This window comes from Salvelinus fontinalis, chromosome 34 (assembly GCF_029448725.1).
Source record: "Salvelinus fontinalis isolate EN_2023a chromosome 34, ASM2944872v1, whole genome shotgun sequence".
Lineage (NCBI taxonomy): Eukaryota > Metazoa > Chordata > Actinopteri > Salmoniformes > Salmonidae > Salvelinus > Salvelinus fontinalis.
This window is the reverse complement of record NC_074698.1, coordinates 22,677,168-22,702,546: the sequence shown is the minus strand read 5'-3', so window position 1 is coordinate 22,702,546 and position 25,379 is coordinate 22,677,168. Positions and strand designations below refer to the sequence as shown.

The window sequence follows — 25,379 nt, the reverse complement described above, 5'->3', positions numbered from 1 at the left end:
AATACGATCTTTGTCCCCATGTGCAGTTGCAAACCGTAGTCTGGCTTTTTTATGGCGGTTTTGGAGCAGTGCCTTCTTCCTTGCTGAGCGTCCTTTCAAGTTTATGTGGATATAGGACTCATTTTACTGTGGATATAGATACTTTTGTACCTGTTTCCTCCAGCATCTTCACAAGGTCCTTTGCTGTTGTTCTGGAATTGATTTGCACTTTTCGCACCAAAGTACATTCATCTCTAGGAGACAGAACGCATCTCCTTCCTGAGCGGTATGATGGCTGCGTGGTCCCATGGTGTTTATACTTGCGTATTATTGTTTGTACAGATGAACATGGTACCTTCAGGCATTTGGAAATTGCTCCCAAGGATGAACCAGACTTGTGGAGGTCTACAATAGTTTTTCTGAGGTCTTTGGTGATTTATTTTGATTTTCCCATGACGTCAAGCAAAGAGGCACTGAGTTTGAAGGTAGGCCTTGAAATACATCCACAGGTACACCTCCAATTGACTCAAATTATGTCAATTAGCCTATCAGAAGCTTCTAAAGCCATGACATCATTTTAGGAATTTTCCAAGCTGTTTAAAGGCACAGTCAACTTAGTGTATGTAAACTTCTGACCCACTGGAATTGTGATACAGTGAATTATAAATGAAATAATCTGTCTGTAAACAATTGTTGGAAAAATTACGTGTGTCATGCACAAAGTAGACTCCAACATGAGTGCATGTAAACTTCCCACTTCAACTGTAGGTCAGGAGGTCCTCTATAAACACAAACGGACTTCCTTGACAACTTCCTTCTTAACAGTTCTGCGCTGCTCCGCTAAGCTCAAGAAGTATGAATACCTTGACTTCTGCAGAGGCCATATCACCCTAAATGATGCACGGCCAATGCAGACGTCGGATTGACCATGTAGCACCTTTCAGTCACTCAGATCATGTTGAGAGTAGCAGGCTCCTTATCAGAGGTGAAGCTGGTAAATTGCCAGTTTATTTCCCTGACAAGATGCACACAAATACAGATAAACTTGGGGGTTTGGGCGGCATTCCAAGTTCACAATTCCCCGACCTGGTGATTATAGTGTAAGACCATATTCAAATAAAAACAGGTTTAGTGCAAAGGTTTGCATAAATTAGTAAGGATAAGAAAATATGCTGATGTGTGGTTTAACAATGCTTTGGGCAATTCTCCAACAGAGGGAGACATGCCAAGAGTAGAGGGGTCACAGGCACAACTTTCACTGGGAACGGGGGGATTCTGAAATTGCATTTTGTCCTCCTCAGTTTTATCATTGGATTGTGGTACAAAACGAGGCAACGGTGTGCTTTAGGACCATACAAAGAAGATAGAGAGAGGGAAGAGAGAGAGAGGGAGAAATGTACAGAGCGGATGAGAGTCGATCGACAGAGAGAGAGAGAGACAGAGATATATAGAGAGAGAGATAGATAGATAGAGAGTGAGAGAGAGAGCTGTGCTGGCGGCTGCTCTCAGTGCATCTGTTTCTGAATGAAAGCAGGGGCTGAGGGAGGGGGAGAGAGGGGGACAGTTAAAGAGAGAGAGAAGGCATCTCAGTGAGAGAGAGACCAGCAGTTTTTCTTAGTAAAATGTGAGGCATTAAACATGAAAGCATTTCAGTCTAATGGTTTTGATGATTATGACTTCAGAATGTGCTTCACATTATTGTTTCCTTATTTAAATGCATTGTATGTATGAAAACATGCTTTAGTCCTGTGCCTGTGAAGCTGTTTGGCATTTATACCAGAGTGAGAGAGAGGAAGTGACAGCAAAGGGGAGAGAGAGGGAGAGTGGAGAGAGGCAGTGAGAAAAAGCATGGAAATAAAGAGACAGAGAGAAGATTGTGTAGCAGGAAGCAGCATGTGTGTATGCCTTTGCGTGCGTGTGTGTGGGAATTTATAGTTTTAAGTTGCGCAATATGAGGACTTGTTATGCAAATTCCAGAGAGGAATCTGTCTTTTACCACACCTAGCAATTAGAATGAAAAACAAGGACGTTAACTCTCCCAGGCCCTCCATCAACAGTAATGAGTCTGACCAATAGCCCTGTAGACAGCTCCGTTTGTCTTGGCCTTAAAGAAAAAGTGAAGCTCCTCAAATGCTTTACTTCCCGAAACAGTCCCGCCTGGACTTGCAGTATGCTCCAGCCAGCAGTATTCAACTAACATTTGCACTACAAGCGAATAAATAAGGAGGAGAGTAACCCCTATGGGGAAGAAAACACAAATCAAGTTTTAGAAAAACAAAGGTAGATCTTCTCCTTATAAATGAATGGGTTCAGGAGACTTTGTAAACACCCTGCAGACTGACAGCTTCAGTGTGAAGGGCAGTGGGCTGGACATGGATGATCGGAACAGGAATTCTGGGGGGGAAGTGTGTGTGTGTGCATGTGTGTGGGTGCACAAGTGTGTGCATGCATGGGTGGGTGTGTGTGTATGTGTGCACGAGTGTGTGCATGCATGGGTGTGTGTGTGTGTGTGTGTGCAATCATGGGTGTGTGTGTTTATGTGTGTATGGGGAGGATATATTGAAGTGCTAACATGCAACACGAGGTTGTGCATTAGGCACATATGTTTAAAGGTGTTACTTGGACCAGTCATGTGTGAGCACCTTGAGGCTTGCCTTTATGTGCCTTTGAAGGCTCTCTGAGGATGGGACAATGTATTGCTCTGTAGAAGAATTTGTCTCTGATTTAGATGTAGACAAAATTATTTATTGCGAATCATGATACGAGGTTAGATTATGAACATGATTGTAATACGCATCTGGATGTCATTTTTGCCTTCAAAACATTCCCCTCTATGAGCCAGTATTATGGGTGACCTCTGCTTTAACACCCTTCTGTCTGTTTCTCTGTCTGTGCCAGGTTGGGGTATTGGTGGCTTCTAAGACGGAGCGGGCGGTGCAGGTGCCCTGTGAGTCAGGCCAGTACACCAAGGGTGGAGAGTGCTGCGAGGTGTGCCCACCTGGAGAGGGGGTGGTGAGGAGGTGTGGTGCCAACCAGACCGTCTGCGCCCAGTGCCTAGACAGTGAGTTCATCCTTCAAATGTACAAGTACACATCTATACAGACATACTGTATTATGCACATGCACACAGGCACGCACACACAGCTATTTTCAGGTGCACAACTAGAGGTTTTCTTCTGGATCAAAAAGGGGCTTAGGTGGTGGGCATGGCAGGGGGCGCGGTTGGCCCGTCGGCGCGTCATAATTTTAGAAGCCCCCATCTTGGCGGGGTAAAGAATGGCTAATGTTGTGTTCTTTTGCTCAAACATAATAACAAAATCTATAATGCTAAATTCATTGTTTTTAGAATTTTCAATTCTCCCTGACTGTCTAGTTTTTATTTTGGAGATTGTTAGTTCTCAATGTTATAAAAAAATATATAGGTCCATTATCTTTTTTACACTCTTTATGTCTGGTTTTAGTCATTTAAGTACACACTAAAAGGGTTTTAATATCCCGAAAATGTATTTTAAAAAGTATATATACAGTATATTAGAACTCTTTTTACACTGTTTGGACTTAACCACCTCAATGATTTCAATGGCAGAAAAATCCCTGAACTACACATTTCTACTCATTTACACCACCAACGGCAATTTACACATTAATACCCCACCGTCTAAAACCATCCAATCAAAACAGAAAAAAGCTTGAACAAAAATGTTACTGTCCAATTTGCACATGACTAAAAAAAGCCTTCTGTCCCTGCTTTAATAGCAAAGTGTTCTTTATAAACAGGCAGGGGTTCCTATGTTTGATGGCTGTAAGTGGGGCCAAATGTGTTCACTTACAACTCAGGCTGAAACCCATTAGCACTGATTCAGAGGGAGGATAAAACGGGACGGGAGAGGTGCCAATGTTGTGCTAGAACGTCCTACAGAAAGGAAGAGCCTTTATGCAAACATACATATACACTTCATCTTAGGCTTTGTTTCACCATTTTCACTCTCTTTCTGTTGTTGTCCTTTACAGTAATTAAGATGCATAGTAGAAGTTAAAGTGTAGTTCTCATAGGTCACTGCATAGCATAGAAATAGAATCCAGAGAGAGAAAGTCAGCTGGATTCTACAGCACTTCTATAAGTCAAAATGTAGTTCTCAAAGGTCACTGCATGGTTGTGGTGGATGAGCAGAATGTCAGAGTGCATTGTGACTCATGGTTGGTGTCAGGTCTGCTCTATTGACTGAGTCGTACAAATAGGATCTTCTTTCACAACTGTGACAATTCACAGACAAAGTATTCTTCAGTTGAGGTCCTTTACAAATCCCAGAAATGCCAGTGTCTTCCAACACAATTTGAGCAGGACACAGAACAGACGAGGTCTAAAATTAGATCAATTAAGTAATTTAGTCAGAAGATGGCCTGTGTTGCTGCTTGATATAGTATTACCATAACAAGCTCCTACAGACACAACACTGGCCTGGGATGCCTGTGAACTGCTGCCCAACAATGTGTAAAGAAATGGTATGCACATATAATTTAATGTAACCTCCAAACATTCCTGGAACTTGGCAGTTTAACATCAAAGTCTCATCCACAGCAGCTGGTCAGGTGGTGAACAGCCAACCAGACAGTGTACATAGAGAGGTAAAAGAACAACTGGAAGGGAGGGGATGAGGAATGGAGACTAATTCATCATTATTATCAGCAAATTACACAAAGTGATGGATTACAGCAGGAAACTGGAGCCACTTGGCTTCTCTGCAAAAGCAGCAGAGACATCCTAATATGGACTCGTATTCTAAGGTTTGACTGAACCCTGCCCTAAGAGTCCTTCATTTAGAAATTAAAATGTATAAATGCTGTCCCTTTTTTCATGGGAAATGATAAACCATTACTGAGCGCTCCACTCTCATTCCCTACCAGTCTTTATGTGACTCATCGGCTGTAACGGGGACAAAAACTGGTCTGAGGGAGCATCAAGCACCAAAGAGCAGGGTCTGCTCATTCATCTTGCATGGTGTTACATGACTGCATCTTTACACATTTAAACAGACTAATTATACCAGTGCGCCGCGCCCATTTGATATCCTACACAGGGATGCAGAAAACAATGTTGTCAGTGTTGTCCCATCGCTGCAACTCCTGTATGGACTCAGGGGAGGTGAAGGTCGAGAGCCATGCGTCCTCCGAAACACGACGCCACCAAGCCGCACTGCTTCTTGACACACTGCTCACTTAACCCGGAAGTCAGCCGCACCTCATGGGTCTCCTGTCGCGGCCAGCTGCTATACAGCCCGGGATCGAATCCGGATCTGTAGTGACACCTCTAGTACTGCGATGCAGTGCCTTAGACCGCTGCGCCACTCGGGAAGCCCTAGAAAACAATTATCTTGAGCCACGATACAGACATGGTATCAATAATGTGGTAAACATTCCACAATTCAGCAGAATCGCATTAGTTTGTGACAATTTGAGTCAATTTACAATTGTTCTCTGCCTGTCCGTTTTTGTTAGTCCCAATAAAATGTTAATGTGCTTGATGCATCCCTGAAACACTAACAACGATAGGGCCTGACAGTGTTATAAATGTATGTCAGTGGCTGAAAACACAGACCTTTACCTGAATAACAAAAGCTATATACGTAGACAGAAGCAGTATTTCATAAAGCGCAGGTATTAATATTTTAAAAGGTGAAAAAACAGTCAGAGCATCCATTTCCTGTTTCATGGTAAATATGGGTGCATCTTTATTTACCTCTTCTTCCTCTCTGGATACTCTACTTCCTGTCCCGCTAACACCTCCCCACCTCCCCTCCTCATTGCCCTATCCTTTCAGGTCTAGACGCCTGCCAACGTTAGCACCGCTGAAATATTTATCAGTCCTTTCCACTTTCTCTCTCTCTCTGCCTGTCATGGGACACAGCACCTCCAGAGCTGCTTCTCAGTGAAGCATCACAAAGGGGGCTGCAACTGACTGGGGATCAGTGGGGATGGAGAGAGAGAAAAGGCCAGTCAATAAAGTGTTTAGAAAGTCCTCTGACTGAATGGGGTTCAGTTGGGGATTTAGAGAGAGAGGGAAAGAGAGAGAGACAGAGAGAAGGACATAGAGAGAGGAGAACCACAGCTTCCTTAGTCAATGGAGTGTGTAAAAGAGGACTGACTGATTGTGGATCAGTGGGTAATGGGGAGAATGAGGAGAAATTAGTTTGAGACTCCTCTGTGGCTCCTACAGCGGAAACTACTGCATTACTCCACTGACCCCAGAACAACACTAGGTGAGCTAATGAGGGATAACACATAACTGTCACCAGATATGACTTCGCTTTTTAACATCATAATAATAGCATTATAGGAACGTTAATAATACCCTAAACAGATGTTGTAAACCTTGGGGTCGAGCCAAGCAGACCACTGAAGCGTGGCGATAATTACACACTGTTAAATAAATGTTTCAAGTTTTAAAAGACAAATAGAAACCGGAATGCAGGTTTCAGAACGTTTAACGTATAGCCCTACAGAGAAACAAGAGCCAGTGAAAGGTCAGTATGTTATGTTAGCATAGCAGAAAGAGAGAAAAGAGTTAAGGAAGGAAAGCTGTCTGACATTAGTGGGGAAATGGCCATTGGCCACGGTCCCCAAGAAGAACACAGCAGGATAGTGCTGACAATGGAGAAGATGAAAGAGGATGGACACAGGAGAAACTTAAGGATGTCCAGACCTGCATTATTAATGGTGCTAATCTAATGGGGTCGAAACACTGCGATGTGAGAGGAGGGGCCTTCTCAGGCTGAATTGGCACATTTACACTACATCCATCAGCCTTCAATCACTAACTGCTGACAGGATCATACTGCTAGATATCTAGAGGAGGGTGGTCAGGTTGACAGGAACCATGAGGATCATATTCAGGAAGAGAGGAAAGATGTTGCTAACCTTAATGTTCTGCATGGTCTCAGGAGGTGACGGGCATGGTAACTGATTTTTTCCCTCCCTCCCTCCCTCCCTCCCTCCCTCCCTCCCTCCCTCCCTCCCTCCCTCCCTCCAACATGTGCGTGGTTCTGGAGCATACGGTCACGTTTAGACATGTTTATATACAATGACTACATAGGGATTTATGCATGCGAGCTAAAATTAGGTAGAGGCCTGTTGCACTGCGGGATAATTGGGGAGGTTGAGGAAAGGTTGTACCGTCAAGCCTGACTGAAAAGAAAACAAAGGATCTGAGTCCTACTTCAAATCATTATTTACCCTAAGGTCAGTTATTTTTCCACCAGATCGAAGGCCCCGCTCACTCAGTCAATGTCAGAGCTGCTCTGCTACCTCTAGCAGGAGCCATATAAAGAGACCAGACCACCATCTGAAACACTCACTGCCAAACTGGACCTGGGCTACCACCTGTCAGTGGAGGGAGCTCAACCTCAGGTCTCTCCATTGCCCTGTCACATGTTCCCTGATTCTTATGAATCATATGAATGTATATTTACTATTTGATGGTCTTTTTTGGACCAATTTTGGACCATTGTCAATGTTTTTCACTGTGTTACCTCAAATGGTTGGAGTTGGAAACCCAGAGGAAATAACATCCTGTTCTCACAGTATGAACCTGTTTAATCCAATCCTGTTCTCACAGTATGAGCCTGTTTAATCCAATCCTGTTCTCACAGTATGAACCTCTTTTATCCAATCCTGTTCTCACAGTATGAGCTTGTTTTATCCAATCCTGTTCTCACAGTATGATCCTGTTTAATCCAATCCTGTTCTCACAGTATGATCCTGTTTAATCCAATCCTGTTCTCACAGTATGAGCCTGTTTTACCCAATCCTGTTCTCACAGTATGAGCCTGTTTAATCCAATCCTGTTCTCACAGTACGAACCTGTTTAATCCAATCCTGTTCTCACAGTATGAACCTGTTCAATCCAATCCTGTTCTCACAGTATGATCCTGTTTTACCCAATCCTGTTCTCACAGTATGAGCCTGTTTAATCCAATCCTGTTCTCACAGTATGAGTCTGTTTAATCCAATCCTGTTCTCACAGTATGAACCTGTTTTATCCAATCCTGTTCTCACAGTATGAGCCTGTTTAATCCAATCATGTTCTCACAGTATGAACCTGTTTTATCCAATCCTGTTCTCACAGTATGAACCTGTTTAATCCAATCCTGTTCTATCTAATCCTGTTCTCACAGTATGAGTCTGTTTTACCCAATCCTGTTCTCACAGTATGGTCCTGTTTTATCCAATCCTGTTCTCACAGTATGAGCCTGTTTTACCCAATCCTGTTCTCACAGTATGATCCTGTTTAATCCAATCCTGTTCTCACAGTATGATCCTGTTTAATCCAATCCTGTTCTCACAGTATGATCCTGTTTAATCCAATCCTGTTCTCACAGTATGATCCTGTTTAATCCAATCCTGTTCTCACAGTATGAGCCTGTTTAATCCAATCCTGTTCTCACAGTATGAGCCTGTTTTATCCAATCCTGTTCTCACAGTATGAACCTGTTTAATCCAATCCTGTTCTATCTAATCCTGTTCTCACAGTATGAGCCTGTTCAATCCAATCCTGTTCTCACAGTATGAGTCTGTTTAATCCAATCCTGTTCTCACAGTATGAACCTGTTTTATCCAATCCTGTTCTCACAGTATGAGCCTGTTTAATCCAATCCTGTTCTCACAGTATGAACCTGTTTTATCCAATCCTGTTCTCACAGTATGAACCTGTTTAATCCAATCCTGTTCTATCTAATCCCGTTCTCACAGTATGATCCTGTTCAATCCAATCCTGTTCTCACAGTATGAGTCTGTTTAATCCAATCCTGTTCTCACAGTATGAGCCTGTTTAATCCAATCCTGTTCTCACAGTATGAGTCTGTTTTATCCAATCCTGTTCTCACAGTATGAGTCTGTTTAATCCAATCCTGTTCTCATAGTATGAGCCTGTTTAATCAAATCCTCTTCTCACAGTATGATCCTGTTCAATCCAATCCTGTTCTCACAGTATGAGCCTGTTTAATCCAATCCTGTTCTCACAGTATGAGCCTGTTTAATCCAATCCTGTTCTCACAGTATGAGCCTGTTTAATCCAATCCTGTTCTCACAGTATGAGCCTGTTTAATCCAATCCTGTTCTCACAGTATGAGCCTGTTTAATCCAATCCTGTTCTCATAGTATGAGCCTGTTTTATCCAATCCTGTTCTCACAGTATGAGCCTGTTTAATCCAATCCTGTTCTCACAGTATGAGCCTGTTTTATCCAATCCCGTTCTCACAGTATGAGCCTGTTTTATCCAATCCTGTTCTCACAGTATGAGCCTGTTTAATCCAATCCTGTTCTCACAGTATGAGCCTGTTTAATCCAATCCTGTTCTCACAGTATGAGCCTGTTTTATCCAATCCTGTTCTCACAGTATGAGCCTGTTTAATCCAATCCTGTTCTCACAGTATGAGCCTGTTTTATCCAATCCTGTTCTCACAGTATGAGCCTGTTTAATCCAATCCTGTTCTCACAGTATGAGCCTGTTTTATCCAATCCTGTTCTCACAGTATGAGCCTGTTTAATCCAATCCTGTTCTCACAGTATGAGCCTGTTTTGTCCAATCCTGTTCTCACAGTATGAGCCTGTTTTATCCAATCCTGTTCTGTTTATCCTCCACTAATGTTGCCGTTACCTCTCACATTCTCTGTTTCCACTGTGTTTAAAGTAAGGGAGATGACACCCTGTGGTGTCAGGTAGTAAGCTGTGCTCCTGTTTACAAGATGTTAGAGATATTAGGCTCAGCCTGTGCTAGTGTTTACATGCTGGAGGAGCTTCCAAGGCAAGGCAAGTGCTGGGACATTGCTGCAGGGCTTTTCACACCAGCAATACGCTCTCTCTCTCTTACTGAACACAACAACAACTGCCATCCAACACTTCTCACTGCTCGTCCTGACACAGACACACACAGACATGTGCACGCACGCACGCAGGCAGACAGACAGGCAGGCAGGCAGGCAGGCACGCACGCACGCACGCACGCACGCACACACACACCACACACGCGGTACTCTCACGCAGATGCAGACACACAAAAACATGCATCACTTGCTGTTTCTAATAGCAAGGGAAGCCTCTAAAGCTCTACATTGAACAGATTTCAGAAGATGCCTCCTCTCTCCTGTTCCCCATTTAGAAGAGCATCACACAGGAGTACAGAGGGATTTGGGGAACCCTATATCCGGTGGGGATGCCGCTGTTCTGTTATTCAAACCAGGCGGCCCCTCCTCTCCACCATCTCCTCCTCTCCTCTCTTATCCTCTCCTCTCCTCATCTCTTCCCTCTCCTCCCTTCCTCTCTCATCCTCCCTCTCCTCCTCTCCTGCAAAACGTCACTCTCATCTCTTACAGCCACGAAAATAACAGACCCTATGAATAATTCAGCAGGGTTCCAATTATATCTGAAAAAAATTCTATAAGAACATGCAATATTAATGGATGACTTTGTACCGCTAAGAACTCTCAGCTTGAGAATAACCCAGTTTGGGGTCAACACCTTCATGGCTCAACTTCTAGCACCAACATTCCTGAAGAGCACATTTTACTAATGGAACTTCATAAAGACAACTACAACTGGCTCAGCAAATAGTCATCAGGGGCCTCCTTTATAAATATTGCGGAGCTACAAAATATACCACAAAACATGCATGCACCAGTTTGGACGCAAAAGTTGTCATTTATAAAAAGTGAACTTGGCTTGAGAATGTGCTTTCCTCCACGCACATTTTCTATTAGTTGTAGTATTGTATTGCAAGCAGGCAAGTAAGTATGTTGTGCAAATGGGGGATATGAGGACACACATTCATAAGAACATAATAACAAGTTGCAACCATTTGCTGTTAGTGAGAAGAACAAAAATCAATGTGTTTTATTTTTGGAATTGAAATCAAAACATTGTTGACAAGTCCACAACAATTGGCCACTGTTTTCTCTGTCAGAAAGTGTCACAGTTCTTTACAGCCAGATACAGCATAAATACTGTCCTTTACAGCCAGATGCAGAATAAATGACTGTCCTGTACAGCCAGATACAGCATAAATTACAGCCCTTTACAGCCAGATACAGCATAAATTACAAACAGATACAGCATGAATTACTGCCCTTTACAGCCAGATACAGCATAAATTACTGCCCTTTACAGCCAGATACAGCATAAATCACTGCCCTTTACAGCCAGATACAGCATGAATTTCTGCCCTTTACAGCCAGATACAGCATAAATTTCTGCCCTTTACAGCCAGATACAGCATAAATTACTGCCCTTTATAGCCAGATACAGCATAAATTACTGCCCTTTACAGCCAGATACAGCATAAATTACTGCCCTTTACAGCCAGATACAGCATAAATTACTGCCCTTTACAGCCAGATACAGCATAAATTACTGCCCTTTACAGTCAGATACAGCATGAATTACTGTCCTTTACAGCCAGATACAGCATGAATTACTGTCCTTTACAGCCAGATACAGCATAAATTACTGCCCTTTACAGCCAGATACAGCATAAATTACTGCCCTTTACAGCCAGATACAGCATGAATTACTGCCCTTTACAGCCAGATACAGCATAAATTACTGCCCTTTACAGCCAGCTACAGAATAAATTACTGTCCTGTACAGCCAGATACAGCATAAATTACAGCCAGATACAGCATAAATTACTGCCCTTTACAGCCAGATACAGCATAAATTACTGCCCTTTACAGCCAGATACAGCATAAATTACTGTCCTTTACAGCCAGATACAGCATGAATTACTGTCCTTTACAGCCAGATACAGCATAAATTACTGCCCTTTACAGCCAGATACAGCATAAATTACTGCCCTTTACAGCCAGATACAGCATAAATTACTGCCCTTTACAGCCAGATACAGCATGAATTACTGCCCTTTACAGCCAGATACAGCATAAATTACTGCCCTTTACTACAGCCTGATACAGCATAAATTACTGCCCTTTACAGCCAGATACAGCATAAATTACTGCTCTTTACAGCCAGATACAGCATAAATTACTGCCCTTTACAGCCAGATACAGCGTAAATTACTGCCCTTTACAGCCAGATACAGCATAAATTACTGCCATTTACAGCCAGATACAGCATAAATTACTGCCCTTTACAGCCAGATACAGCATAAATTACTGCCCTTTACAGCCAGATACAGCATAAATTACTGCCCTTTACAGCCAGATACAGCATACATTACTGCCCTTTACAGCCAGATACAGCATACATTACTGCCCTTTACAGCCAGATACAGCATAAATACTGTCCTTTACAGCCAGATACAGCATAAATTACTGCCCTTTACAGCCAGATACAGCTTACATTACTGCCCTTTACAGCCAGATACAGCATAAATTACTGCCCTTTACAGCCAGATACAGCATGAATTACTGCCCTTTACAGCCAGATACAACATGAATTACTGCCCTTTACAGCCAGATACAGCATAAATTACTGCCCTTTACAGCCAGCTACAGAATAAATTACTGTCCTGTACAGCCAGATACAGCATAAATTACAGCCAGATACAGCATAAATTACTGCCCTTTACAGCCAGATACAGCATAAATTACAGCCAGATACAGCATGAATTTCTGCCCTTTACAGCCAGATACAGCATAAATTACTGCCCTTTACAGCCAGATACAGCATAAATTACTGCCCTTTACAGCCAGATACAGCATAAATCACTGCCCTTTACAGCCAGATACAGCATAAATTACTGCCCTTTACAGCCAGATACAGCATAAATTACTGCCCTTTACAGCCAGATACAGCATAAATTACTGCCCTTTACAGCCAGATACAGCATGAATTACTGCCCTTTACAGCCAGATACAACATGAATTACTGCCCTTTACAGCCAGATACAGCATAAATTACTGCCCTTTACAGCCAGCTACAGAATAAATTACTGTCCTGTACAGCCAGATACAGCATAAATTACAGCCAGATACAGCATCAATTACTGCCCTTTACAGCCAGATACAGCATAAATTACAGCCAGATACAGCATGAATTTCTGCCCTTTACAGCCAGATACAGCATAAATTTCTGCCCTTTACAGCCAGATACAGCATAAATTACTGCCCTTTACAGCCAGATACAGCATAAATGACTGAAAAAGATGAATACATTCTTCCTACACAGTACATATACCGGTAGCTTGTGTAAAAGACTTGACACTATGGATATAGGCTACAGTATTGCTGTGCGATAGGAGCGTGACATCTCAGAGACCCAAGGCAGGAGATACTGAACAAACACAATAATATATTGATCAACAAAACAATTAGTCTTTTGCAAAGAAGTGTGGGCTGTAGCATTTTAATGAAAACATTTTTGAATATACAATCAATAAAGTGTTTGGCACTCGATATAGGCAGCATGCATGTTTAGTTTGAAAAAGTCACTCTAAAACATTCTGCCCACACCTCTACAGAAATGTGATCAAATTCGCCATTGCTCTTTCTTTTAGAAACTGCCGTCCCATGGCCTAATTCCAACAGTTCCAAATCATGCAGCAAATAAAGGGTGTTGGAGGGTGTTATAGTCAGGTGAATGGAGGGCGTTTTCCTGGCAGAGTTATAATGCTTGTTCACACACGCACACTTTCATGACAAGTCTGATTTACAATGGGAAACATGCGTATGGCGTGCACTAAGTTTATTCATCTCAATATTGTTAGACGTATGTATTCTTTTCAGAAATAGCTTGAAACATACTTTAAAATGATGAAGAGTGGCCAAGCATCAAATGATCAGTGATAATTTGTGCCAAACCCAGCTTGAATACTTTGAATACTAACTTTGAATACAGGCAATCTCGTCGTCTGTTCAGAGCAGCAGAGAGCTATATGATTACAGTACAGTCGGTACAGTCCACACAGAGATCAATCTAGTAATGAGCGCGGCAGGCTTCAGACTCCTTCCTCAACAAGAGCACCTTTCATGTCTCACAACACAAATCATCCAGAGCCCACTGGATCACTGTGTCCCCCCTCTCGATGAACACAGCAGCAGTAAACATGATTCATGTCATTAGACTGACTGTCTCTCTCTCTCTCATCTCCTTCTCATATACATTTTTCCTCTCCTCCCTCCCTCCCTCCCTCCATCCCCCTTCCCCTTCACCCCTCTGTCTCATTTTTTAAATATTTTTTATTTATTTCAACTTTATTTAACCAGGTAGGCAAGTTGTGAACAAGTTCTCAATTGCGACCTGGCCAAGATAAAGCAAAGCAGTTCGACACATACAACAACACACATGGAGTAAAACAAACATACAGTCAATAATACAGTAGAAAAATAAGTCAATATACAATGTGAGCAAATGAGGTGAGATAAGGGAGGTAAAGACAACAAAAAAAGGCCATGGGTGCGAAGTAAATACAATATAGCAAGTAAAACACTGGAATGGTAGATTTGCAGTGGAAGAATGTGCAAAGTAGAGATAGAAATAATGGGGTGCAAAGGAGCAAAATAAATAAATACAGTTGGGGAGAGGTAGTTGTTTGGGCTAAATTATAGATGGGCTATGTACAGGTGCAGTAATCTGTGAGCTGCTCTGACAGCTGGTGCTTAAAGCTAGTGAGGGAGATAAGTGTTTCCAGTTTCAGAGATTTGTGTAGTTCGTTCCAGTCATTGGCAGCAGAGAACTGGAAGGAGAGGCGGCCAAGAGGAATTGGTTTTGGGGGTGACCAGAGAGATATACCTGCTGGAGTGCGTGCTGCTATGGTGGCCAGCGAGCTGAGATAAGGGGGGACTTTACCTAGCAGGGTCTTGTAGATGACCTGGAGCCAGTGGGTTTGGCGACGAGTATGAAGCGAGGGCCAGCCAATGACAGCGTACAGGTCGCAATGATGGGTAGTATATGTGGCTTTGGTGACAAAACGGATGGCACTGTGATAGACTGCATCCAAATTTATTGAGTAGGGTATTGGAGGCTATTTTGTAAATGACATCGCCAAAGTCGAGGATCGGTAGATCATCCTCCCCTCATCGTTCTCTATCCCCTTCTTCTTTCTTCTCCTCCAGGTGAGACCTACTCAGAGACCTACAGCCACACAGACACCTGTATCCCCTGCACCATGTGTACAGGTCTGATGCGCATGCAGACGCCCTGCACTGACTCCAACAATGCCATCTGCGTGTGTGACTACAACTACTACCTGAATGAGGTGTCTGGGCGCTGCGAGCCCTGCACGGTGTGCCCGGCGGGCCAGGGCGTGTTGGCACACTGCGAGCACAACCACGACACGGTGTGTGAGGAGTGTATAGACGACACCTACTCCGACCGGGACAGCTCCCTGGACCCCTGCCTGCCCTGCACCATATGTGATGAGGGCATCGAGGTGGAGCTGAGCGCCTGCACCCCCGTCAGCGACTCCCTCTGCCACAGTAAGAGAACCAACACACACTAACAGCAACATACACACACAACCTGCACGCTAGCCAGTAACAGTAACGTCTGGGAACTTATGGTAACCTTTGCCCTCCTGTCCTATCAGGGTCGTATAGTAAAGGCCTGTATGTCTCTATCACAATGTTTTCTTTCTCATGTGAATTCAGGAGGTCAACAGGGGTGACTTCCACATGTGTCTGTTCTACAGTCAGGGTCAGAGGGCCATGCAGGCCAAATTGTCAGACGGCAGAAACAACAGAACAGCGGTCACAGAGGTCAAGAAGTGGTGGAGTGTCAACACAGAGACAGTGCATAATCTCCAAACGCTCTAACTAGAGGCCAGGTATTCCCTCTGCGGGCACTGTGAACACAGATGCACTACAGGGCAGGCTGCAGCACTGGAGCACATACCAAGGAAGCTGTCAATCCAGCAGGGTGGACGTGGCATGAAATCAGCCATGTCAGTGAATAATAAGCCCAGCCTCTGGGAGTTCCACTGCTGCTTGGGCTACAAGATCTGGAGCTCCCTGCTTTGGTAGCAGGCTGGGTTAGGTTTATGGGACCTGGGTTGGCTCCACAGGCTGGGTTAGGTCTATGGGACCTGGGTTGGCTCCACAGGCTGGGTTAGGTTCATGGGACCTGGGTTGGCTCCACAGGCTGGGTTAGGTTTATGGGACCTGAGTTGGCTCCACAGGCTGGGTTAGGTTTATGGGACCTGGGTTGGCTCCACAGGCTGGGTTAGGTTTATGGGACCTGGGTTGGCTCCACAGGCTGGGTTAGGTTTATGGGACCTGGGTTGGCTCCACAGGCTGGGTTAGGTCTATGGGACCTGGGTTGGCTCCACAGGCTGGGTTAGGTCTATGGGACCTGGGTTGGCTCCACAGGCTGGGTTAGGTTTATGGGACCTGGGTTGGCTCCACAGGCTGGGTTAGGTTTATGGGACCTGGGTTGGCTCCACAGGCTGGGTTAGGTTTATGGGACCTGGGTTGGCTCCACAGGCTGGGTTAGGTTTATGGGACCTGGGTTGGCTCCACAGGCTGGGTTAGGTTTATGGGACCTGGGTTGGCTCCACAGGCTGGGTTAGGTTTATGGGACCTGGGTTGGCTCCACAGGCTGGGTTAGGTTTATGGGACCTGGGTTGGCTCCACAGGCTGGGTTAGGTTTATGGGACCTGGGTTGGCTCCACAGGCTGGGTTAGGTTTATGGGACCTGGGTTGGCTCCACAGGCTGGGTTAGGTTTATGGGCCCTGGGTTGGCTCCACAGGCTGGGTTAGGTTTATGGGACCAGCAGGTTTGAGTTCCAGTAAATATACTGTATGAAGGAAATTATCAAATTTATAACAGAGGTCCTTAACGCCACCTCCAGATGACCTTTGGTACAGTAGGACTAGAACGTTCCAAGGTTTTGTAAAGGTGATAAAAACCAGGCTTGATATTGGTTTTTGATCATGTACATTAATTTTGGGTTTTGGGAACAAGATTTCCGTAATGGTTTTGGATATTAGGTTCGGAATTTGGAACTTAAACACTTACTAGGATTAGTTACTTTTTGGATGGGGGACTTGGGCGAGGTTTGTGTGCTGGGCTTGGATGCTGCCTGGGCCAGAAATGCCACGTTGCAAATGCAAGTGGGATATCCGTGGACACCTGCTGCACTGTGCTGGAGATGCTTGTCAGGCAGATGGGGGTCATAAATCGCTCTTCTTTTAATGTTCTGTCATCTCTTGGCCGCGGCTGGCAGTTCTCAGTTAGTTGTGAAACAGACTGACAAAAGATAAACCCAGAAAGATCAGGAGAGGAGAAAACACTCTCTCGCCCACACATAGGCTGTGTCCAAAATGGCACCCTATTCCCTATATAGTGAATTGCTTTTAACCAGAGCCCGCAGCGTGTCCTGGTCAAAAGTAGTACACTACATAGTGAGTAAAGTGTCATTTAGGAGGCAGACTCCTCCTCCTCACTGACAGCTGTTTCTGTGTTCTCAAAAAGGCAGAAACACCTGCTTCTGATCAGCCAGGGACATCTCTGTTCAGAGAGAGGGAGATTAAAATGAGAAAAGAGAGAGAGAGAGAGAGAGAGAGAGACAGATAGACAGAAAGAGATAGAAAGAGATCGAAAGAGAGAGAGAGATTAAAATGAGAGAAGAGAGAGAGAGAGAGAGAGAGAGAGAGAGTAGAAGGTAGTGAGGAAAAAAGAGGACACATGTCCCAGCACCATAATCACATGAACCAGTCCAGAACCTTCCCAATTCATAATCACATGAACCAGTCCAGAACCTTCCCAATTCATAATCACATGAACCAGTCTAGAACCTTCCCAATTCATAATTACATGAACCAGTCCAGAACCTTCCCAATTCATAGTCACATGAACCAGCCCAGACATGAAAGTGTAAGAAATTGTGTCCGCTCTTCCCTTCTCTGTTTTCCTCACTACCTTCTTCTCTCTCTCAATTCAATTCAAGGGCTTTATTGGCATGGGAAACATATGTTAACATTGCTAAAGCAAGTGAAGTAGATAATAAACACTTAGTGAAATAAACAATACAAATGTACAGTAATCACATGAACACGTCACAGAACCTTTCCAATTCAGAATCACATGAACATGTCCAGAACCTGTCCCATATTCATAGTCTCATATACAGTGTTCTCTCTCTTTCTCTCCCTCTCTCACTGACTCATATGAACATAAAGTCCAGTAACCTATCCCAATTGGGCATAATCACTTATGATCCACTCCAGTACCTTCCGTGAGAGTCAGAGAGTCATATGGACTGCAGAAATCCAGTCAAACCACACCATGTGTGCCTCATACAGTGAGTGGACATCTATGTCAGGCCTTCTATTATGAGTGATGTACAGTAGGGTACAAAGCCTTGTGCTGTACCATATAGAGGACCACCAGCAGTGGAGATAAAGACAGCACACAACCAGAGCGCCTCTCACCTCTGACCTCGGGGCTCTGTCTTCTTCTCTGTGACCCTGTGTTGTGTTCCGCTGGCCACGGACAGGACTAGGGACAGTGCTAGGAACAGTAGTGACAGTATGGGGTGGCTCTGGGTGACCTTGCCCTGTGTGGTGTGTCGGGGGACTCTGGCATGTGAAAGGACCCATAAGGTCACATGGAAACATGTGGACGCCATCGAACCATTGCCATGACTGTTCTGTTCCCAAGACACCCCGGTGGTCTATGAGGACAAATTTGATGCTCACCAGATTAGTAGCAACTGCGCATGAGGACAAAAATAATTCTACAAAACAAGAAGTGGTGACAAAACATTTGAGAACATTTACAACACGCTGGTTTTCACAGCATGTCTATGTTATTTCTAGATCAGTTAAATCTGCAGCAAGAGGGAAGAAATGGTCTACAATGCTGGCCATGTCAATATTTATAATGTTGACATTTCTGAAGTGATATTTGGTTGTAAAGGCTAGCATGAGGGACAAGAAGTAGCTAGCCACAATGACCCATGGCATATAGGATAAACCCTTAGTCTCTTGGAACCTTCATTGGGACCTCTCTCTTCATCGGCAAACTGTCACGTTTAGGTAAGACCCAGATGCAGACTGTGTCGAAACAACAAAAGTCTATTACAACAACAGGGGCAAGCAAATAACAGGTCAAGGCAGGCAGTGGTCATTAATCCAGAGAGGGTGTAAAGGGTCCAGAACGGCAGGAAGTCTCAGGGTCAGGGCAGGTAGGGGTAAATAATCCAGAACGGTGGGGTAAGGTACAAACCGGCAGGCTGTCTCAGGGTCAGGGCAGGTAGGGGTAAATAATCCAGAACGGTGTGGTAAGGTACAAACCGGCAGGCTGTCTCAGGGTCAGGGCAGGTAGGGGTAAATAATCCAGAACGGTGGGGTAAGGTACAAACCGGCAGGCTGTCTCAGGGTCAGGACAGGCAGAACGGTCAACACCGGGAAGGACTAGAAAACAGGAGCAAGAAAAGAGGCAGGAGCAGGGGAACAAATGCTGGTAGGTTTTATGAACAAAACGAACTACCAACAGACAAACAGAGAACACAGGTATAAATACACAGGGGATAATGGGGAAGATGGGCAACACCTGGAGGGGGGGGGGGGGGGGGACCAACACAAAACAGGTGAAACAGATCAGGGTGTGACACAAACAGGCTTTCACAGCGTTCCATATCTGAAGACAGAAAACATCACAAAGAAACAGGCTTCATTATACTTCAATTACACAGCACAGAATATTATGTTGCTATTATCTCGCTGTCCTCAAACTTTTCCCCTCTAGGTACTGGAACTGGACAATCTTTTCATAATGTCCTGCAACAAAATGACCTGCCCTGTCCAGTAGCTGACACTCTCCCTTTACTGACAGCTGGAGATTCAATTTCACCCTCTTCCATGGTTATTATTTACAAATGCATTTGGAGACTGTGTTTTTAATTAACAATGATTACATCAAGATAGCTAGCTAATAGGAAGTTTGCTAGTTGATGACATTTAATTCACTTAGCTTAACAGTGTGTAAAGTCAGCTAATTATCAGTTCAATTGAGTTATGCCGGGTGTACACTACACAATTTTAGCTGTCCCTGAAATCTGAGACAAAAATTCCCCATGTCGTTGCCTACTCAGGGCGTGCGGCCGTCACCAACGCTCATTTAACTTGAACGGGTCAGAGACGCAATCTGAGGGCTACCGATCTCGTCTTCGAGCAGTCCCAGACATCCTGATATTTTCAAACATGTTTGATTTCATCAGAGCAAAATCTGCAATGCTCTTTAGTGTGAAATGTGCAACAACAAGCTTTTGGAACTGTGATCAGCAATAGCCAATGAGAGCTCGCCAGAGAAGAAGCCAGTGAGATGTTGACATTGTTTCGCATCACCCAGAATGACTCCCCAGCAGGAACGATGACTACTACTAGTATGCGTTTATACTTGCCTTTAACCAAAGCGTTAAATCGTTACAGCTCTGAAGTGTTGGCTAGACATTTCAACTCTGTGTGGCAAGCATGAATGTCTGACTGAAAACATTTATGAGGCTGCTTTGAGCCAAAGCTTGATGTAGCTACGTTAAATGAAATGATATCATTGTTGCAATGGAAAGTCTAGTTCATCAACTCTAAATAGCAAACCGCAGCTTGTGTAGATCTATAAAACAACATGAACCCACTCATACCAATATCAATAAGTAATTTGGGTCAATACATGTATTGGTTTATCTGTCATTAATGTTTACATGTCCACTGTCATTTCAATGTGTCGACTAGTGTGTGGGAAGATGGCGGAAGTGGATGCTGAGTTGGAATCAAGCAGCGCGTTGAGCAAATTTGGTGAAGACGAATGTTCTGAATGGACAACAGTAGTTGAAATTGTCTAAAATTGGAGTGGAGGATATGTGTGTGAATGATAATGAATTGCTTCTTGTTGGGATGCGTTTGTTGAGTAAGGATGCATATGTGGGAAACCCGTTTGAGGTGTCTAAAATGGCGTATTTTGATTCATTGTATTTCCGAAGAGCAGAGGAAGATTGCAGTGGGACTCAAAAGAATCCGGACAACAGAAGTTTTAATGTTTTGAACTTCAGAGTAGAGCACCTGTTAAAAGAGTCATCTCAGGGGCGACGACGGATGTTCAGGTTGAATACCTGAAGAGAATTCCTGGTGTCTGAACCGCTGGGGGAATGGAGAAATAGAAGAAAGTCTGTCGGTTCTGTTGGTTTTTGATAAAGAGCAAATACCTACGCATGTGAAGTTTGGTTATGTAGGAAGCTTTCGTCCCCAACCACTGCAGTGTAAGAATATTAAAGGATTTGGCCATGTTTCAAGTGTGTGCAGACGTTTCAACAGTGTGCAGACGAACAGAGTATTCTGAAGAATGGTGTGTAGAAAGATGATGGTGCTGCAATTGTGGTGGGGATCATGATCCTGAGTTCCTGGAGTGCCCTGTGAAGGTGAAGAAGGTGGCAAGAGTTAGAGCTGTCAATCAAATCTCCTATGTGGAGGGAATTAAAAGAATTGAGAAAACAAGTCAAATCAAATCACATTGTATTGGTCACATACACATGGTTAGCAGGTGTTAATGCAAGTGTAGTGAAACGCTTGTGCTTCTAGTTCCAACTATGCAGTAAAATCTAACCAGTAATCTAACAAATTCACAACAACTACCTTATACGCACAAATGTAAAGTGATGAATAAGTGCAATTGTGTAATAAGTGCATGAATATGTGCATATAAATATATGGATGAGCGATGGCGTGCGGCATAGGCAAGATGCAGCAGATGGTGTAGAATACAGTATATACCTGTACATACGAGATGAGTAATGTAGGGTATGTAAACATTATTAAAGTGGCATTATGGTAGACAGGCAGTGGCTCGAGTGGTTGTTGTCCTTGATGATCTTTTTAGCCTTCCTGTGACATCGGGTGGTGTAGGTGTCCTGGAGTGCAGGTAGTTTGCCCCCGGTGATGCGATGTGCAGACCGCACTACCCTCTGGAGAGCCTTGCGGTTGAGGGCGGTGCAATTGCCGTACCAGGCTGTGATACAGCCCGACAGGATGCTCTCGATTGTGCATCTGTAAAAGTTTGTGAGTGTTTTAGCCTCCTGAGGCACTGTGGACCATTTCAGTTTGTCTGTGATGTGTACGCCGAGGAGCTTAAAACTTTCCACCTTCTTCACTGCGGTCCCGTCGATGTGGATAGGGTGGTGCTCCCTCTAGTGTTTCCTGAAGTCCACGATCATCTCCTTTGCTTTTATGACGTTGAGTGAGAGGTTATTTTCCTGAAACCACACTCTGAGGGCCCTCACCTCCTCCCTGTAGGCTGTCTTGTCGTTGTTGGTAATCAGGCCCACCACTGTAGTGTCGTCTGCAAACTTGATGATTGATTTGGAGGCGTGCATGGCCAGGCAGTCATGGTGAGCAGGGCGTACAGGAGAGGGCTGAGAACACACCCTTGTGGGGCCCAAGTGTTGAGGATCAGCGGGGTGGAGATGTTGTTTGCTACTTTCACCACCTGGGGGCGGCCCGTCAGAAAGTCCAGGACCCAGTTGCACAGGGCGGGGTCGAGACCCAGAGTCTCGAGCTTCATGACGAGTTTGGAGGGTACTATGGTGAAAAATGCTGAGCGGTAGTGAATGAACAGGATTCTTACATAGGTATTTCTCTTGTCCAGATGGGAGAGGGCAGTGTGCAGTGTGATTGCGATTGCATTGTCAGTGGACCTATTGGGGGGGTAAGGAAATTGGAGTGGGTCAAGGGTATCGGGTAGGGTGGAGGTGATATGATACTTAACTAGTCTCTCAAAGCACTTCATGATGACAGAAGTGAGTGCTACGGGGCGATAGTCATTTAGTTCAGTTACCTTAGCTTTCTTGGGAATAGGAACAATTGTGGCCATCTTCAATTATGTGGGGACAACAGACTGGGATAGGGATTGGTTGAATATGTCCGTAAACACATCAGCCAGCTGGTCTGCACATGCTCTGAGGACGCAGCTAGGGATGCCGTCTGGGCCGGCAGCCTTGCGAGGGTTAACACATTTAAATGTTTTACTCACGTTGGCCACGGAGAAGGAGAGCACACAGGATTTGGTAGCGTGCCTTGTCAGTGGAACTGTATTGTCCTCAAAGCGAGCAAAGAAGTTGTTTAGTTTGTCTGGGAGCAAGACATCCCGGTCCGCGACGGGGCTGGTTTTCTTTTTGTAATCCGTGATTGACTGTAGACCCTGCCACATACATCTCGTGTTTGAGCCGTTGAATTGTGACTCTACTTTGTCTCTATACTGACACTTTGCCTGTTTGATTGCCTTGAAGAGGGAATAGCTGCACTGTTTGTATTCGGTCGTGTTTCCGGTCGCCTTGCCCTGATTAAAAACGGTGGTTCGCGCATTCAGTTTCGTGCGAATGCTGCCATCAATCCACAGGTTTTGGTTAGGGAAGGTTTTAATGGTCACAGAGGGAACGACATCTCCGATGCACTTGCTAATAAACTTCTTCACCGAGTCAGCGTATACGTAAATGTTGTCTGAGGCTATCCGGAATATATCCCAGTCCACGTGATCGAAGCAATCTTGAAGCATGGAATCCGATTGGTCAGACCAGAATTGTATTGACCTGAGCAACGTAAGTGAAGATATGGTAGTGGATACACCACAGCCTGTAGTAAATGTTTGCTGCCAGACAAAAGATACCCTGTGGGTTAAGAGGGTGGAATTTGTTGCATTCATTTCCACAGTTATAAGCTATACAGCACAAGTCTCAAAGAAGTCTAGAAAACTGGACAAACTGACTTAAGGATTTTACATCTGAAGACTTTCAAGGGGTACTGGCGCCGGAAGACTTGCCCTTCCAGGTTCCCCTTGAGCCTGTGTAGGGATCAGATCTGTTTTATATTTTAACAAAACGTTTTGATTGATTTTATTTTATTTATTTATTTTTGGGTAGTTTGTTCAGTTTTGGGGGGAATCCAGTTTCCCTCCTGCATAGTAGGTGGCGGGATGCACATTCAATTGTGTGATCACCAATATACCATAGAACGTGCAATCGACAATCCTCACGACCAAGTGAGGAATCTTGTAGTGTGTGATCCTTGTCTGTGCCACATGGTTTAGTGTGTGACCCCTGTCGGTGCCACATGGTTTAGTGTGTGACCCCTGTCTGTGCCACATGGTTTAGTGTGTGACCCCTGTCTGTGCCACATGGTTTAGTGTGTGAACCCTGTCTGTGCCACATGGTTTAGTGTGTGAGCCCTGTCTGTGCCACATGGTTTAGTGTGTGACCCCTGTCTGTGCCACATGGTTTAGTGTGTGACCCCTGTCTGTGCCACATGGTTTAGTGTGTGACCCCTGTCTGTGCCACATGGTTTAGTGTGTGAGCCCTGTCTGTGCCACATGATTTAGTGTGTGAACCCTGTCTGTGCCACATGGTTTAGTGTGTGACCCCTGTCTGTGCCACATGGTTTAGTGTGTGACCCCTGTCTGTGCCACGTGGTTTAGTGTGTGACCCCTGTCTGTGCCACGTGGTTTAGTGTGTGACCCCTGTCTGTGCCACGTGGTTTAGTGTGTGACCCCTGTCTGTGCCACGTGGTTTAGTGTGTGACCCCTGTCTGTGCCACGTGGTTTAGTGTGTGACCCCTGTCTGTGCCACGTGGTTTAGTGTGTGACCCCTGTCTGTGCCACATGGTTTAGTGTGTGACCCCTGTCTGTGCCACATGGTTTAGTGTGTGACCCCTGTCTGTGCCACGTGGTTTAGTGTGTGACCCCTGTCTGTGCCACATGGTTTAGTGTGTGACCCCTGTCTGTGCCACATGGTTTAGTGTGTGACCCCTGTCTGTGCCACATGGTTTAGTGTGTGACCCCTGTCTGTGCCACATGGTTTAGTATTGCACCACTATGTTGGCAAGACAACAGAATATTACAGGAAAGACGGTCGTTTAGTGTGAGAGGCTCAGCCATGTTAGCCACTACATGTGGCTGAGGCTCAGCCACTACATGTTAAGTCATGTAGTGCACACCTGGCATTACCCTACAAGTGGCCTACTGTAGCCAGCTAGCTAGCTAATAATACATTATTTTTGTGTTTACTTTCTAGGTTCTCCCACTGCCTCAGTTTTTTGGGTCCTTACAAAAACAACTATAATGGGCAATCTTAACGATATTTGCGGTGGTAACAAAGTGCAGCAAGCAGCCATGTGATGATGGAGACAGGGACAAAAGTCTGCCACCAGAGTGGTTTAGAACGTGTTGTGATGTTTGACTTTACCAGTATTATCCACTTTCAATTTCAATGAAAATAAATCGCAGACTGTCGGCCACCTTTCATAACTTGAAACTAGCATAGGCCACAACTACTGGAGGGATAACAGTGACGCACATAACACACAGCACCCCTTCTACGGGCGTGTGGGGGAGGGTTCTTGAAATGTAACATCCAATCTAAATCTTGCCTCTGGGAGCCAGTGGACCATTCAAACCGTTTTTGCAAAGAATTA

The 25,379-nt window shown here is 44.6% G+C and overlaps 1 protein-coding gene across 1 annotated transcript in view; it reads left to right on the top strand.

Moving 5' to 3' along the window:
* LOC129833503 (tumor necrosis factor receptor superfamily member 16-like) overlaps positions 1-25,379 on the top strand; it is a 49,269-nt gene that overhangs the window by 3,008 nt on the left and 20,882 nt on the right. The window contains exons 2-3 of the mRNA XM_055898152.1: positions 2,878-3,040; positions 15,042-15,404. Coding sequence (XP_055754127.1) covers positions 2,878-3,040; positions 15,042-15,404 — 526 coding nt within the window. The remainder of the gene's footprint in view (positions 1-2,877; positions 3,041-15,041; positions 15,405-25,379) is intronic.